This window comes from Dryas octopetala, chromosome 2, assembly GCF_963921425.1.
Source record: "Dryas octopetala chromosome 2, drDryOcto1.1, whole genome shotgun sequence".
Lineage (NCBI taxonomy): Eukaryota > Viridiplantae > Streptophyta > Magnoliopsida > Rosales > Rosaceae > Dryas > Dryas octopetala.
The window spans coordinates 180712-198827 of record NC_141367.1 but is presented as its reverse complement, the minus strand read 5'-3'; the positions used below and the strand labels follow the sequence as shown (position 1 = coordinate 198827).

At 37.7% G+C, this 18116-nt stretch overlaps 2 protein-coding genes across 2 annotated transcripts in view; one reads left to right on the top strand and one right to left on the bottom strand.

Annotated features, from left to right (window-relative positions):
* Positions 1 to 11328, bottom strand: part of LOC147292290 (uncharacterized) — a 31939-nt gene extending 20611 nt beyond the window's left edge. The window contains exons 1-10 of the mRNA XM_086230764.1: positions 11099 to 11328; positions 9360 to 9483; positions 9196 to 9255; positions 7329 to 7430; positions 7051 to 7219; positions 6861 to 6959; positions 2318 to 2467; positions 1926 to 1965; positions 1602 to 1659; positions 1344 to 1426 (exon numbers count right to left, since the gene is read on the bottom strand). Coding sequence (XP_086086890.1) covers positions 1344 to 1426; positions 1602 to 1659; positions 1926 to 1965; positions 2318 to 2467; positions 6861 to 6959; positions 7051 to 7219; positions 7329 to 7430; positions 9196 to 9255; positions 9360 to 9483; positions 11099 to 11179 — 966 coding nt within the window. The 5' untranslated portion in view covers positions 11180 to 11328. The remainder of the gene's footprint in view (positions 1 to 1343; positions 1427 to 1601; positions 1660 to 1925; positions 1966 to 2317; positions 2468 to 6860; positions 6960 to 7050; positions 7220 to 7328; positions 7431 to 9195; positions 9256 to 9359; positions 9484 to 11098) is intronic.
* Positions 11329 to 11745: 417 nt separating this feature from the next.
* On the top strand, positions 11746 to 15020 carry LOC147292289 (uncharacterized). Its single transcript, XM_086234561.1, has 7 exons — positions 11746 to 11784; positions 12353 to 12490; positions 12567 to 12857; positions 13185 to 13384; positions 13495 to 13720; positions 14413 to 14670; positions 14751 to 15020. Exons 1-7 carry the CDS (start codon positions 11746 to 11748, stop codon positions 15018 to 15020), a joined length of 1422 nt encoding a protein of 473 aa, XP_086090687.1.
* The last annotated feature ends 3096 nt before the right edge of the window (positions 15021 to 18116 follow it).

Below are 18116 nucleotides of genomic sequence, written 5' to 3'. Positions count from 1 at the left end.
TCTGTACTGTTTCCATGTTGCTTAAGGAAATTTCTGTTTCTTCTCAAAAAAAAAAAAAAAAAAAAAAAAAAAAACATGGATCAGGAAGTGCTGTTTCTTAGGACTTCTGTTTGTAGTTTGGCTGGTTACTTTTCTGTTTTCTGTTAGCATGGGTGCTGTTTTGTTACTAATTGTGCTGATTTTTATAAGAAACAAAATTTATAAAAAAAAAAAAAAAAAACATAGCTTTAGTGGACAAGATATCCACCAACATCTGAAAGACCCACACCAACACTAAACCTACTCTAAAAAAAAAATTAACAAATCTTTGAAAAACCCACACCAACCCTACCCAACCGCAGATCTCGAATCCAGCAAAATAACAGAAACCGATAACTCCCTAACATTGGCGATACCAAAGGCGATAATGATGCCCAAAACTATACCCAAAGAAGAATTCACATCGTCCCCCTTAAAATCTTCAAAAACTCTTCTATTTCTCTACACCCAAAACAGCCAACACTCCACAAGACCACAGCACATTTGCCTTCCTTCTCCCTCTCCCAAAAGCCACATCTTTTTTCACAAAAATTCATTGAAGGTGATTGTGGAACAACCCAGCAGATACCATTAGCTGCAAACAATCACCACCATAGTCCAAATGCATATGGATAGTGCAGAAAAAAATGGTTCCCAGATTCAGCTTCCTTTCTGCACAAAAACACACCAATGCACGGACAAAATCACATGGGGTCTCCTCCTTTGAACCAAATCACAAGTATTTGCCTTCCCATGAATAGTAACCCAGGCCCAAACACGAACTTAGGGAGGCACTTGACTTCCAAATCATTATTGCAGGCTAGAAACCAGTGGAGGGCAACTTATCACACAGAAACTTGAAATAGATCTTACACGAGAAGACCCCTGAAGAGTCCAGCTTCCTGTTTCCTCTATCTGGTCTTCTTACAGACAAATGAGCATTCTCCAAAACTGCCGTCAACTTCTTGTGCTCTTGATGTTTTCTTTTTTGTAGTTTGAGAGTTGTATCTTTTGTGGACTGCTCATCCACTTTCATTGTTGTTCCCAATTTTTATTGATATTTTCATTCTGTTAATAGCATGTTCTTTCCTTTACCTGAAAGGGTGCAATCATCTTCCCTTTTCTCTATTATTATTAGATCAATATATCCTCATGTTCTGATTATTCCGGGGGCAAAACATTATAGTACTTCCATGGCAGACAAACTATAATAAAATTCAGTAATTTCAACCTTATGATCAGGATATGCGTGCGTGTGTGTGTGTGCGTGTGTGTGTGTGTGTGAGAGAGAGAGAGAGAGAGAGAGAGAGAGGGGGAGAAATAACCGTATCAGTGTCTTCAGTTACGGACCAAGCAAACTTTGCCATTGGATGCTTTACGTACAAAGGCCTCTTAATCTTATCGAGAGCTGTAAAATTTAAATTATGAATAACAAATATCCTTATTTTAGAATACAGTAAACAGAAAAGAAAAATGTTCCTTGCAGCTCCTGACGAAAATAACATAGAAAAACTAAAAGTGATGAGGGAGGGAAAAAAAAGAAAAGATAAGAAAATAGAGCACAGGTTTGTCTACCAACTTACCAAGAACAGTTTCTGGAATGCCTCCAGACTGAAGAATTTTGGCTTGCAAATCCTTGTTCTATAAAAGAAAAAATATATCAGTGTTTCTCCTTTAATTATTGAGAAAGCACCAGAGAAGTTGAGGACAGCATAATCTATCTCAACCAAAAAAAACAAATCAGAACAATTGGCAAGCAGACTAACAAAATGGAATTGTTATAAGTTTTTTTGAAGGTCAAAAGACTAATTATAGATTATGAACAATGAATAATCTTAAACAGTACTACACATGTTGGAAGAATGACAGAAGGAACATAAAAGCCAAGAAATTGAATAAAAACATACCTCCCTGAGAAATTTTATTTCAGATTCTGATAAACCTCTCCTGCAAAACATTCAAAGCATAGTTAGTAATATACGGGAAGGCAAAACTACGTATAAAATACGTGAGTGTATTATTCAGAATATATGCCATAAAAGTACAGTGAAAAATTCGGCTGTAATATTTTTTTTATTGTTTTATATTATTCGGAATATATTGCTTTACTCTTCAGCCTACCATCTTTTGAATATTTGACTGGAGCTATTCAAATTTCTTTGGTGTAGCCGTGTAAAAGGTGGGATTCAATCTAGCAGGTTGAGTAGGTAAGGTTCTTGTATGTTCTATGAGTTAAGTGCTCTCACTTTTGTGTGTGTGCGTGTATTGTAAAACAGACAAGTAATTACTAGTATCGCACCGGTAACCATAATTAGCTCTTTTTAAGTCGTGCTTGGGATTCAAGATGAAAATGTTATATGCATTTTCAAGTTCAAGATATCCAACAAGGCTAGTGAAAAGAGCATCCATCATGTCCACATCTACTTGCCACAGAGCATCCCCGTCATCCCTGTAAACAATAAACTGAATCAATAAAGCAGCAATAAAGATAAAACTCAAATAAACAACACCAGCATAAACCATGCAAGTTCAATGGATAGCTGAATATTTAGAAGGAAGAACATACTCGTGTACCCAAATATGCAAACAGTTACAAAAGAATGCTTCTCTAAGCACCCCAAAATGCTCCTATAAAACTACTTAAAAGGACAAGCTTGAGATCTGCCATGGTGACGGCTATTCAAAGCCAAGGAAAAAACACACAAAAAACAAAGAATAAGGAGCAAGGTTTGGGAATAATGGTGGGTCATGGGTGGATAGAGTTAAAATTTTTTTTTTTTTTTTTTCTGGGGGTGGAGATATTAGGTGGGTGGGGTATGCAGTTTGGGAGACAGTAAAAGCACCACTCTTACAATATCTGTCAATTTGTGGTCGTTAATGGGAAAAGGGTAAGATTTTGGGAAGGGAGGGGGGTGGGGGAAACAGCTTTGTGCCATTCTTATCCTCGTTTATATAGATTATCACATTATTACAATTCTTCCATTGTAGGGATGTGTGTAAATTTTTCTTCCTTTCCTTTGAGTTGGGATTTTGGTTTTAGGAGAAGCTTAAATGATCAGGAAGTTGGGGAACTCACATCCTTATTATCTCAGTTGGAGAGTGTTATTCTTGTTCCACCTAGGTAGGATAGGAGGAGGTAGACGCTGGAGGCATCAGATATTTTTCTTGTAAATCTTACTTGAGGCAGCTGATGGATAACCCCACTCTTTCTCACTTCCATCCCTTTTCTATATTATGGAAGACCAAAGTTCCTCCAAAGGTAAGGGTGTTGGCTTGGATTGTTGCTCATGGGAAATTTAATATTGTGATATGGTTCGAAAAAGATTTCATTGGCAACAACCAGACCAGATTCACGAACTTGGATGTTGAAGTCTCTAGGGGTTTTTTCATGTAAAATCTTTTTCAGATATTTGTGTGAGGATGAGGTTGTTCCAAATTTTAATCCAGCACGCCTGATTTGGAAGGCTAAAGGTCCTTCAAAAGTCATAATGCGGGCTTGGTTGGTGGTGCACACAAAGATCAACTCTTGCAACCTACTACAAGGGGGGAAGACCGGATGCGTACCGGTCTCCAAACTGGTGTGTTATGTGCAGGGAAAAGGGGGAAAGTGACAATCATGTATTCCTTCATTGCTGTGGATAAAATTGTTTAGGGAAGCAGGGATAGAGGATCTAGTGGAGAGAAAAGGGCTAAAGTTCTATGGAGTTGGATGGTGTTGGCCATTATAAGGGTTGTTTTGATGGAGAGAAATAGACAAATCTTTGAGGATTATAGAGACGGAGAGAGTGGGTTTTTGGTTATCTCCATGATGTGCTTGGAATGTTTTTAGGGGTTTTAATTTGTCTACCATTTTGTTAGATTGGAAGGTGGCTTTCAATTAATTTTCTTGTGTTTCTTTTCCAACAGATCAGGGTTGGGTGATTATGTGTTGTTTTGATATTGGTTTGTCTTACAGTAACACCTTGTCCACTGTATCTAAGCTTTGATTTTTGGACTAATAATTCTTTTTTTTTTTTTTTAAAAAAAACTTTATTAAAGAGAGCTCACAACACTGTACAACCAATGGACAAGGAGTCCATTAACTTAGGTACAACACACAAAAAACAGCCCTCGAAACTCAACCTTGACTAAACAACTCAATCCGAAACTACCTAATTACTGACTTCCAGTCAAGAAGTATTGTAAACAAAGGTACTCCCCTAAAAGCACAAGACACAGAGGCCTAAAAAGATGACCAATAATAAACTAACTCCCACAATTCTTCCACTTCTACTCCTTTGTAATCTTCAAAAAATTCTTTTATTTCTCTCCATCCATATAACCCAAAAAATGGCTAATACTTTGCAGCTCCAAAGCACTTTAGCCCTCTTTCCCCCACCAAAACCCCTTGACTGATCACTTAGCAAAGAACAGCACCCCTCTGGCATTACCCACCAAGACCCTGCTTCCTTGAACAATTTGGACCATAATGATGATACCACAGAACAATGAAGGAATATGTGGTTGACACTCTCACCCTTTTCCTTACAGAATACACACCAATTCGGCAAAGGTACACCATTGGGTTTCTCCTCTGAATACTATCACAAGTGTTTACCTTTGCATGAACCACTAGCCAAGCCAAAACTTTAACTTTTGAAGGAACCTTTGCTTCCCAAATCAAACCAGCAGGGAGAAACGGGATGCCAATTCAACTCCACATAAGTAACCAAAAAATGACCTTGTGGAGAACATGCCGTTAGAATCAGATCTAGTCATTGAAATATGAACTCTTTCTAATATTGAGAGTAATGAAACAAATTCCTCGACTTCTGCATCATTTAAGTTTCTCCTAAAACCCAAGTTCCAATTTAATGAAGAACTCACACCCTCTGCCATCCCTGCTATCGTAACCCCATGCTTATCTGACAAATTATATAGCCTAGGATAAAGAAAATTAAAGGTCTCCAGCCCCGCCCAGCAATCCTCCCAAAACCTGATATTCACCCCATTTCCTACCGATAACTTGCAGCATTCTAAGAAACTGCTCAACCCTTGGCTAATATCTCTCCAAGGGCTTCGACTTGATCCCCTCACAACTTCTTTTGCATCCCTGCCGTTTTCATGAAGACCGTATTGACTCCTGATCATGGCATGCCACAAAGATTCATTTTCCAAAGGAAAACGCCATAACCACTTGCCAAGTAAAGCTCTATTTTTTGCCACCAAATTACCTAAGCCCAAACCCCCTTTTTCCTTTGGTTGCAAAACTAACTCCCAGCTTGCCAAATACATTGTTCTCCCTTCCTGAGAACCTCCCCAAAGTAAATCTCTCATAAGGAATTCCAATCTTCTAGCAACCCCTATCGGAATTCTAAACAATGATAAATAATAAGTTGGAATGCTTCCCAAAACTGCTTGTATCAAAGTTAGTCTTCCTCCCCTTGATAAAAACGCCTTCTTCCAATTTTCCAATCTTTTCTCAATCTTCTCCACCACTGGATTCCAGAAAATGGCTGCTCTCAGGTTACTCCCCAAAGGAAGACCCAGGTACTTCATAGGCCAAGCACCCACCTCACAACCCCAAGCAGCCGCTAACCCTTCCACCTTACCTTCTTCTAAATTTATCGGCCAAAGCACATTTTGATTTATTAATTTTTAACCCTGAAACTGCACAAAAAAGATCCATAATAGCTAATAAATTCTGCCACTTTCGTTCACAACCAGTGAGGAAAAAAATTGTATCATCAGCAAATTGAAGATGCAACACTTCTACTCCTTCTTGGCCCACTTTCAACCCATCAATCAGCTGTCTATCCCTTGCTTTTTCAATCTTTTGAAAAACATTATGTATTGATAACAAAAGAATTATTAAATGCGAAATATAAGAAATATGACTTAAGTTATTTTTTTTATCCCCTTTATACCCAGAAATCCCCAGGGCAGACCCGGGTTCGAAACTGGGCCCCAGCCAAACCCTACAATATTTGGTAGGCAGGAAACTCTAGTAAATAGCTAGACAGGTACCTTTCAGGAATTGAACCTCGGACCACGTGGGAGCAAACCACTCAACTAAACCCTCGATGATAAAATATGACTAAGTTAACTGTATTGTGCCTACCTGGTTGTATTTAATGAAACAACTAACATGGCAATGGCTCATGTTGGGTTATATTTGAAAATTGAAACAAAACCCACCCCCTGTTCAGCTAACTGATCTTTAATAAAATGGGTCTTCACTTAGATAAGAGGAAGAGTTAGTGAGTCTTCTAGACTCTTCAGCTACCACATCAGTTGGTATTCACTCTTTACCGTTTTCTCTTCAACTTCTTACCTCCAGTCAAGAAGTTAATTGTTTCTCCCCTCCAAATGAAAACAGAGCAGCTAAAAGGCTAGTTAGATGTGCCACTCCTGTAGAGAAATCAAAGAAACGAGGCATTGCAATGGATAGTAATCTCAGCTATTTCATGTCCTCCACAATAAATCTTCTTCTTCCCCTTTTCTGAGTTTTTTTTTTTTTTTATTTGTTGCTGGGTTGTTGGGTTGCTGTATATGTTAAAACAAATTAAATTATCCACCAAAAGTCTTGGTGGAAATCTCAATGGACTTCCACCGAAACATGATGTCGCTGAAATTTCAGCAACAGGGTGGAAGGGAATTGCTTCCGCCTTAGTTTTGATGTCAGCATGGTTAAAACATTGAAATATTGACCAAAGTTTTGGTGTTTCGGACAACATTTCAAACCTTGGTCATAAGAGCTAAATGAGATGGAAAAGTTAGTGAAAGAAAACCCAATCTTTTTCTATTAGTAAAGGTGAACACCCAAATGTAAGAGACAAAATCTGATATAGGATGAAATTTACCTGTTACCATATGCATCCTCCTTGCGAGCTAAAACATTTATGGCTTTCTCAAATATCGAAGTAACCTTTTCTCCCATTTGGATTGCATGAACAGAAAAACTGCAAGAAGCACATTCATCATCATGATAACAACTATAATTATAATCCATAACTTCTAATAGAGCAGATAAAAGCTACAAAGAATCATTACTTGTAATTTATGTGACTAACAATGGGAAGATGGTGCCTTTGCTCTTTATCTACACTAATCCTGTAAAACGGGGTGAGGACTTCTCCAATTTGGGGAACCCGTGTATGTTCGAAGATATGATCAATTTTTGTGAACCAGCGCTCCAGTTCTTCGGGATGAAGCTTGAATTCTAATAGAAGATTGACAAACAGAACCATTAAGAAACCCATTTTAATAAACAAAAGAAGCACAAAATCGAGAAAAAATAAATGAAAGATATGAACAGTACATTTATATACCTTGGTTTCCTTTCCCATCAAATCCAATAAAAATGAAATTGACAGGGACTGGGAGGTACATAGAATCAACTTCCAGAAGCTTGAGATAATTTGCAATATTACCTGACAAATAAGGAGTCAGTACTGCTCATTTACAATTAATGCAAGCAAAATTATATTCCTTGTTGTGGAGTCATTCACCAAACCAAGATTAAAACTGGAGGGAAGAAATAACTTTTATAAGCTTTGGCCTTAGGATATGAAGAACCTGATTAGAGTTCATAGACAACCCAGGTTAGTTTCTTAACTATCCCACATCACAGTTTCTTAGCTTTATATGACTTGAGGACACATACATGAAACAGAAATGCAGATTTTATCCCCCAAAGTGCTTAAGTCAGCAGTATAACTCAGTTAAAAATTAAAAATAAAAAGTCGGCATCATCATCACTCCAATGATAAGCAGTTGGTTTGGAAAAAAATGAAAATAAATAAATAAATAACCAACTTCCAATCATCTAGATGTCATTCCCCTTGCAGACATCTGAATCCAATTACTCAAGCATGGAACTATGTACTCTAAAAGCAACACCAATTCTTATAATTTTTTTTTGACAGATTTCTTATAAACTCTTAGGAGTTACCTACCTTTGCTCCTGCTGAGACAACTCGGGTTTCAAAGGTTCCAACCAAGGTGAAGATTTTGGGCTGGTTAGTGGCTCATAAGAGGGTCAACACATGTGATAGCCTTCAAAGAAAGAGACCCAACTGTTGTTTTTCTCCAAGTAGGTGCATTATGTGCAAGATGGAAGGGGAGACAGCGGATCATTTGTTTATTCATTGCCCAGTAACTATACAATTGTGGCACAATCTGTTTAAAGAAGCTGGAGTGAGTTGGGTGATTTTGGATGGTTGTTTTGCTTTGTTTAGTGAAAAACATACTGGTTTTGGTAGAGGAAAGAGAGCCAAAGTTTTGTGGGGATGCTGTCGATTGGCTGTTCTTTGGGTAGTTTGGACAGAAAGGAATAGAAGAATTTTTGATAACCAAATAGGGGTAGGAGTGGAGAAACTCTGGGAAAGGGTGAGGTTTTTGTCCTCTCTTTGGGCCTCAGTCTCATCAAAGTTCAATGACCTATCCCTTTTCGTCCATCTTGCTAGATTGGTAAGCAGCTATTAGTTAATTTCTTATTGGTGTTGCTTAGCGTCAGTTTTTGTGTAGTTTGTCTATTTTCTTCTCTCAGTGGACGTCTTGTCTACTGTTGGTGTACTTTTGCTTGCTGTGATTAATAAATTCTCTTTTCCAAAAAAAAAGCAACACCAATTAATTATTGGATCACTCGGCACCTACATTCAAATAACGTACAAATAAATTGAGCTCCTCATCAACAGATACAAAAGCACTGGACCTGCTACTAACAAATAACTTTCAGTATACCTAAGAAAAAAAAAACAAAAACTCATCAATTCAAAGAAGACGCCTTTTCTAATTGAGTCCAGAACACATAAACCCTTAAAAGAATTCATTTCTTTCAATTTTTTCTCTCAAAATACCATTCAATAACTGTGGAGCCAGGATAGAAAATGAAAAAATTGCAGACTTGAGACATAAGAAAATCTGGGCTTTACAACCAAATCCAATGAAAAATCTCATTTTCTGTTAAGTTCACTAGGATGCTAAGATGCTGGCTGTTCTACACGATCGTCATCAATCTCTAGCACCTAATATAATAAGTATTTTTAAAATTATCCAATGAATTATCTTGCTGAGGAGTTATCGCAATTAACTTTGTGAAATTTTAATTTCAGAATGAATAATGACAATATGTATGCAGAATCTTGTTAAAAGAGCCAGTTAAAAGAGCCAGTAAAGAAGTCTGTTAATGACTACCTGCATTGGTGTAGTTGAGAACACCCTTTCCAGGGCTGGAAGATTCCAAATCATCAAAATCTGAACATTAACCAAAAATATCACATTGAAGGAAATAAATCAAGCCGTTATTCCACAAATTTGAGCACAAGGTACATATAATAACAGCCAACATGCAGACATACCACCACGTATAACAGCCTCACTCCAAAACCTACTCTTCTCTTTAAGATTAAACAAAGAGAACACTGATGACCTGCTGCCTTTATGAATTCCAGAGGGAGATCCAGCTGATGTAGTTGCCAGGAACTGATAAAACATACACCAGAAATTATCATAACATGCTGTTAGAAGTATTCATGGCAAAATGAAATCTACCACAGATATAATCTAATCCTTGAGGAATCAAACCAGAGAGGAGGAGAGACTGTTTGATAATTTGGGTCTTTTACCCAAAGGTCCGAACAGGGGACGCACTTTCCCCTCTAGACCAGCCTCCTTTTTTTATTCTGTGTGGTCCAGCTCTTCCTTTCTTTGCAGTCCAAGTTTCATTTGTTTTTTCTGTACATTTTCTTTTTTTATTTTGTTTTAAACCGATATCCTATTTTCTTTTTTAAAATGTTTTGAGAGGTTCCACTTAGGGCTTAGAATTTACTGTCTAGGGTATAGCGCTAAGCCCTAATAAATCCTAGTTACATACACCCCAATTTCATTTTCATGGTCTGAAGGAGGTTTAGGACTTAGGGTTTAGAGGTTAAGCTCTAGAATTTTGGTTTTAGGGTTAGGGCTAAACCATAATAAACCGTAAAATTAAACCCTAATTTTTTGTGAGAAACAAAACCTTTCAATTTCATTCAGCAAATGAAAGGGTACAAAACTATGGACAAGGAGACCACAAATACAACAAAAGCACCACAACAGCTAGAAAGGAAACCCTAATAAACCCCCCAAATAAAATGGAAAAAAAAAAACTAAAAAAAAAAAAAAAAAACACATGAACACAAAATAACCACACAAAACATTAAGGCAGATGCCCAAGCGGCGTCATGCAGGACTTCATAAGATACTAATTCCAGTTAAGGTTTTTCAGGAAACAGATAATGTGCCAGGGAGTTTATGATAATTTACTCTAAAAATTTAGCCCTGAAAACAAATCTTTTTAGGACAAGTAAATATACACAAAATGATCCCGGCAGTGACATTAAAGATGATAGATGGATGAAAGAAATCAAGCTTTCCATAACTCATACTGACACTCTTTGCAATTACCCATATGTATAAATTCTGTTAATAAAGGAGAAGTGAAACAATGGTTAATCAAAAGTATTAATTACAGGGAGCAGTACAACAATTCAACCAATATAAAATTGAATCTGATAATCTCCCCACAAGAAAAGGGCAGCAAATGGCCAGCAATTCTGTGACTGTAAGTTAGTAAGAGCATGTTCTCAGCAGTCACCATCCAACCAATGCATTGTCAAATTGACTCATAATACGTTTTCATGGAGGAAATCATAACTAGTATAAAAAACCATCTATTCTCCTCGCTATAACTCCAAAAACACGTTTTCCTTTCCACCCACTATATTCTCCTAATGGTATTATAGGTGCAAATCATAGTCTGAACATTAATTATTAATTGAATTTTAGTGAGTCTTTGGTTGCAACTAATTCGGGTGCTGAGCATTTCAAATCAAGAATTTCTTTCTTTTTCTTTTTCTTTTTCTTTTTCTTTGTTTTTTGTTTGCATTTAGGGTTTAGGGTTTCGCTCCAGTAAATCAGTCTATCTATCAAGCCTTTAAACTCTTCATATCCCTCAAATTATATCCTAATATTAGATTAAATGCATAAAAAATAAGACAAACAGAAAATATATGCATTCATGGAGGAGCAGCTATGATGTAGAGCGAAAGAGAGGGCTGACCACTAAAAGAGTAGAAATAACGATGATGTTGAAGCACGGCAGAGAAAACAATCCCCGACGAAGACGGTGATGATGATCCATCTCTTCGTTTCAATGAGCGGAATGGAATTACGGCTATGGTCACTACACAAATGATTTGGTACTTTCCGGAGAAGATGCCCGCAAAAGCAAAACAAAATAAAAAATCAAATCAAATAAAAAAAATGTTTTTGTAAGAATATTATGTTTAAAAATTACACCCAGTGGTTTCACTTAATTGCAATCACATCAAACAGGTTTCATTACTCACACAGGCACCCCTTCTTTTGAGAGCTGTTATTTATACACCCCTAATTTACTTTTTGCACAGCATTAATAACTTAATTTGTGAAATTACCTAATTAACAACATAAAGAGAAATAACCAAAAAGGACAACCTTTATTATTTGAAAAAAAAAAAAAAAACTCTCCTTACACACCTAACCCAACACTCTTACACACCCCACCCAACACTCTTAAACCTCAGCCAAAATAATCCTAAAACTCTCATTGCACACCGCCTCCTCTCATAACCTCATCTCTTCATCTTTCCTCCATTAAACCCTAAGTTTTTTCTCTTGCTCACATATAAGGAATAATATTATAGAAATACATATTAGTTTTCATGAATGAAGCCTTCACTCGTCCCTTATTCGCCTTCAGACGAGGTATGATCGTAATTTTTTGTGTTTTTTTTCGTGTTTTTCATTTACTGTTCGCGGTTCGTTCGGCGAACCAGTACCGAAAGTTTCTCAATTGTTTGACAGATAGGTACCGAACACAAATAATATATTCGGTGGTTACCTGCCGAATGAAAATTACAAAAAAATTTTAAAAAATTCATTCGGTGACTGTTCGCCGAATGAACTTATAAATTTCGACAGCAATCTACCGAAAGTTTTACATATGTTCGAAAGACATCTGTCGAATGAAGTATTTTCTTTACGTAAAATCGATATTGTTAGGTAGTCAACTGTCGAACGAAGGTTATTGGTTCAGCAGATTACTACCGAACAATACCATTTCGTTCGGTAACCTTCTACCGAACAAATTCATTTCGATCGGTAACCTTCTACCGTACGTACTGTTTTAACATTATTTTCATGTTTTATGTGTAGGATGATGAACAATATGAGTAATATGGTGGTGCTTCTACTCGAAACAGCAAGGTTGAAGACTACATTGGGGCCGAGGCCTCGGTACTGTTTTAACATTATTTTCATGTTTTATGTGTAGGATGATGAACAATATAAGCAATATGGTGGTGCTTCTACTCGAAACAGCAAGGTTGAAGACTACATTGGGGCCGAGGTCGAGGCCAAGGTTTTGACCGAATACTCACGTGACTATAGTAATGAATTCACAACAAACGAGGTATGAATTTGTTATTTGGGAAATATATGTTGTAAATGTAGTTGAAATGTGAATAATGTAAATTATATATGTGTAGATATTTCATTCGAGGGATGCATTGGTTAATTGGGCACATGCACAAGGAAAGATGAAAAACATAGTCATTGTCATTATGAGGTCTAATACAGCAGGGGTGAGGAAGAAGAAAGCTAGAGTGTTCCTTGGTTGCGAACGAAGTGGTCGCCATAGGCCATCCAAGTATGATGCCGATAGTTGTATAGTAAAACGTCCTAAGGATGGTAGGGACTCTACTACAAGAAGATGTGGATGTCCCTTCTCATTAAAGGGTGTGCAAACTGGTAATGAGGATGAATTGATGCTAAGTGTGGTATGTGGAGTGCATAACCATAGAGTTTTAGTTACTGGTGAAGGACATTTATTTATAAGAAGATTATCTGAAACAGAGAGTTCTTTATTGGTGGATATGTCTAAGAGTTTAGTAAAACCGAAGCAGATTTTGATCATCTTAAAGGAAAGGGATTATTCGAATACAACAACAATCAAAACAATATACAATGTCAGACACCGCAATAGGGTGAAAGAGAAGGCTGGAAAAACCGAAATGCAGTGTTTGCTAAGTAAGTTATCTGAACACAAATACTTTGAGTGGCATAGATGTTCTGGTGGTGATGATATTGTGACTGATTTGTTTTAGAGCCACCTTGGTTATGTTGATCTCTTACGTGCATTTTCACATGTATTGATCATGGATGACACGTATAAGACTACTAGGTACCGTTTGCCACTCTTTGAGATTGTTGGGGTCACATCCACAAACATGACTTTCTCAGTTGCATTTGCTTACATTAGTTATGAGAAGGAAGACAATTATATTTGGGCTTTGACTAGATTGAGGTCGTTACTCAGCGATGATTGTCTTCCTGGTATGATTGTCACAGACCGAGATCTAGCACTCATGAATGCAATCTCTGCAATTTTCCTACTACTAGACATTTATTGTGTAGGTGGCACATTAGCAAAAATGTGATGGCAAATTGCAAGAAAAAGTTTGGAACCAAAGATGATTGGGATAAGTTTTATAGTTCATGGTATTCCTTGATAAATTCAACGTCAGAAGATGTGTATTTAAGAGACTTACAGCAGATTGAATCTAAGTTCGGTTGGGTTCCTAAAGTTATTGACTATTTGAAGAACACTTGGTTGATACCTTTCAAGGAGAAGTTTGTGGCTGTATGGACAGACACATGCATGCATTTTGGTAATATAACTTCCAATAGGTAAATACTTTCTCATATTTGGCATTATTGGTTAATTATTATATTGTGTTGCATATAAACTAACTTAACTCTATTAATAAGGCGGAAAGTGCACACGCGAAGCTAAAAAGGGAACTTGGCTCCAGCCAGCTTCCCTTTGATACCTCTTGGGCACATATACACTCATTGTTAGTATTGCAGCATACACACATGCATTAAGGCATCATTTGAGAAGAGTCAAACGTTTGTCCAAGTCAAAATGAGACAGCCGGAATTGAAGGATTTGATTAGTTATGTATCTATGGCGGCATTGACTATAATTGCTTGTGAGATTGGCCGGTAATTTGGATATTAATTCAACTATAATTACTACCTTAAACACTTCATTAATGTGATGCTTACTGACTAATATAATTCTTTTCTATTTGTAGGACCGATTCGAATCCGACCGGAACATTACCATGTGATTGCATTATTCGCCATACACACTGTTTGCCATGTGCACATGAGATTTTGTAGTATAGGCGACGTAAGATGCAGATTCCACTTGATTCAGTGCATCCCCGTTGAAGAAAGTTGGATATGCTTCACGAACCACAAGTCATAGTGTCAAATCCACCGGTTCAGTTAACACTTGATAGACTAGCAATATGGATGGAATGACAGAATGAGGACACTAAGAGGATGATAAGTTTGAAAATAGAAGAGCTTATGAATCCAGAGATAACGGGGCTAAAAGAACCGCATGCGAAGGTAAAGACTAAAGGGCGCCCTAGTAAAGCCGAAAATTCTACCCGCCGTTTGTCATCTGTCTTTGAGTATGCACTTTCAAGTCGAGGTAGCCACTCACCATCACCTACAATATGTACAGTTGGCACCAATTCGCCAAAGAAGATGCCAAAGGCAAGAGTATCCAAATTGAAGGTATATAATTCATTCGGATGATCTTACTTTATTTTACTAATACTCATTGCATAATCGAATTTATTTATATTTTTCTACAGGCATATAAGACATCACTCACGTCATCTGTTCCGACCCACCGGTATACACAGCAATTCAAAGCTAGCATTAGGCCATTCATTACCGGTGTCACTAATGTGAAATACGACGGTCATTATGGCTATAGAGTAGTAGCTTTGGCTTTGGGGTTGGCTGAAGATGCGTGGTGGAAAGTGCGCATAGATTTATTCCACTCGTTACGGTCATTGTCCATCCTATATGAGTCCATATTTGGTCGATCTCGAGTTGCTGAGCTAAAAGTATTCGATTGAGTATTTTGAAGAACTTTTTCTTGTACCAAAGGATTATTGGATGAACATGCCGGAGATGAGATATGTTATCGCGACATGCTATGATGTAGTGGTGACCCATGTTTCTAGGTCGTTATGCTTAACATACCTACCATTTAGCGTACACCCAAATATACTAAAGAGATCCGAGATTCGTGAGATTGGTATCGGTTTTGTCAATGACGATCATTTTGTACAGGTACACATTGAACTATATGGTTTGTTTTATTGGATATTTAAATTATCTTTAAGACTCATGTGTAATGCTATTTTATAGGTACACTTAGTACCGGATCACTCCATGCCACCTATTCCTACCGTGTGGACCTTGTATGCCACTGAAAGCGCAAAAATATGGTATACTAGATACCAACATCGCCTTGAGCAATTCGAAGAACTTGTGTGCCATAGTGATCCATCCACACAATAACCTGTGTCTCTTGATAGTGATTGATTATGTTCAAGAGGAAAATCATATTTTTCACTTTGAGCTTTAATTGTTTGACCAACTTTGACTAGGGTTTTGACCCAAGTTAGACCTTTAAAAGGTAGTACTTTTACTCACGAACCCAACGGAGCAAGTCTCGTATTATTCCGAGTCTGGGACATTATTTTATGAATTTTCCAAATTTTTTTTTTTTTTAAAAGTATTTTATCCTAGTTTGTGGAGCTTGAAATTTTTTTAAAGGGTAAATTGGTAATTTGACCTCATAGTTAATTAGTACTAGTCGATACGAGTCCGTAGTATTTTTCGGGATATTTTTCTGAGTTCTGAGCTATTTTTAATTAATTTTTGAAGTTAAGAAATATAGGAAAAAGAAAATAAAATAGAAAAATCACCAGATCACGCCACGTGGCACGATCTGGAGCGTCCAACGATGCATGGCAGCAAGATCTGATGGTTGCATGTGCAGCCAAGTGTTAGGGCATACGCCATGTGTCAATTCCTCATTGATCAAAGTTATGACGGTTGACTTGAGTCAACCCGGTCAACTCGGATGAGTCAACCGAGTTGACTCACACTCTCCCCCTATAAATAGTGCCGCACACCCCCAGCTGATCTTCACAATTCAGTTGCATGCTTCCCAAGAGAGAGCTTCTCTCTCCTCTCTCCTCATTTCTCTCTCTTCTTCAATCTTATTTTGAGTTTATTTTGAGTTCTGGAGCTCCGATCGACGATCCGATTTCGCCTACGCGATCGTGGTGACGAGCTCTTCAATTCTAGTAGTGTGAAGGCTATGTTTTGGTGAAGTTTTTAAAAAATCATTTCTGAGCTCTATAGGTAATTTCTTGATCCCTGTCGAATTTCTGCCAAAATTTTGTGAAATTAATCTCTTGTTAATTGAGCTATTTTAATCTTATTACTTAGCAAGTCTAGTAGTACCGAGACTCTGCCCGTGGAAAGTCTTCAACATGTATACTCCTAACCCAGCTTATTTAATAGAGTAAACTTCATTTTAGTACCTCAATTATGCACTGATTTTCAATTTAGTACTCCAACTTTAAAAATTTGACAAAAAGTACCTAAACTTTCATTTTGTGTCAAAATAGTACCTCTGTTAGTTTTTCTGTCAAATAAACCGTTATCTGCCGACGTGGCAGGGTATTTTCGTCTTTTTTCCCCCATTTAAAATATAATAATATTTTTAAAATTTTTTGAATAAAAAAAATGAGTAAATTTCATTTTAGTATCTCAATTATGCACTGATTTTCAATTTAATACCCTAACTTTAAAAATTTGATAAAAAGTAAAATTTTTTGAATAAAAAAATTCTTTAAAAAATTAAACTTTAAAAATTTTAAAAATTTTTTGGGACCCTCCCCTCCCCAGCCCACCCCCCTCCCTGCCCAACTTTCATTTTGTGTCAAAATAGTACCTCCATTAGTTTTTCTGTCAAATAAACCGTTATCTGCCGACGTGGCAGGGGTATTTTCGTCTTTTTTCCCACATTTAAAATATGATAATATTTTTAAAATTTTTTGAATAAAAAAAATTCTTAAAAAAATTAAAACTTTAAAATTTTTTTGGGGGAGATAGGAAGGGAGGGTCGGGGGGCTGGGTTGGGGTTGGGTAAGAAGGGGTGAAGAGCGATGGGACTGGGGTGGTCGGGCAGGGAGAGGGGGAAGGATGGCTGGGGGCGGGCTGGGATGGCTGGGGGAGGGCTGGGGAAGGGCTGGGTGGGGGCGGGAAGGGAAGGTGATGGGGCTGGGTGGGGGCTGGGAAGGGATGGGAGGGGGAGGGGCTGGGGTTGGGAGGGAGGGGTGTGCGACGGGGGTTTGGGGCTGGGGCTGGGGCTAGGGGAGGGGATGCTACGGGGGCTGGGGGTGCGACGACGCTGGGGCTGGGGGGAGGGGTGCGACGAGACTGGTAGGGGGGAGAGGTGGGTCAGGCAGGGAGAGGGGGAGGGGGTGGGGCGGGCTGGGGAGGGGAGGGGAGGGGAGGGGAGGGGAGGGGTGGGGGCTGGCTAGGGAGGGGAGAGGGCAGGGGCGGGTCGGGCAGGGAGGGGGGCGGGCTGGGGAGGAGAGGGGCTGGCTGGGGAGGGGAGGGCCCCAAAAAAATTTTAAAATTTTTAAAGTTTTAAATTTTTTTAAGATTTTTTTTTTTATTCAAAAAATTTTATTTTTTGTCAAATTTTTAAAGTTGGGATACTAAATTGAAAATCAGTGCATAATTGAGGTACTAAAATGAAGTTTACTCATTTTTTTTTATTCAAAAATTTTTAAAATATTATTATATTTTAAATGCGGGGAAAAAGACGAAAACACCCATGTCACGTCAGCAAATAACAGTTTATTTGACATAAAAACTAACGGAGGTACTATTTTGACACAAAATGAAAGTCGAGGTACTTTTTGTCAAATTTTTAAAGTTGGGGTACTAAATTGAAAATCAGTGCATAATTGAGGTACTAAAATGAAGTTTACTCTATTTAATATGTTGTTGTTTAAGTTGTGGTTATAGACAAAACGTCGTTTAACTGCTGTTATCAAATGAACTTAATAAATATTGAGGTCATATCAGTGGTAATCAAATAACGTGATGACTAAGGTCAGTTCATGAGCATACAGGCGTTGGGT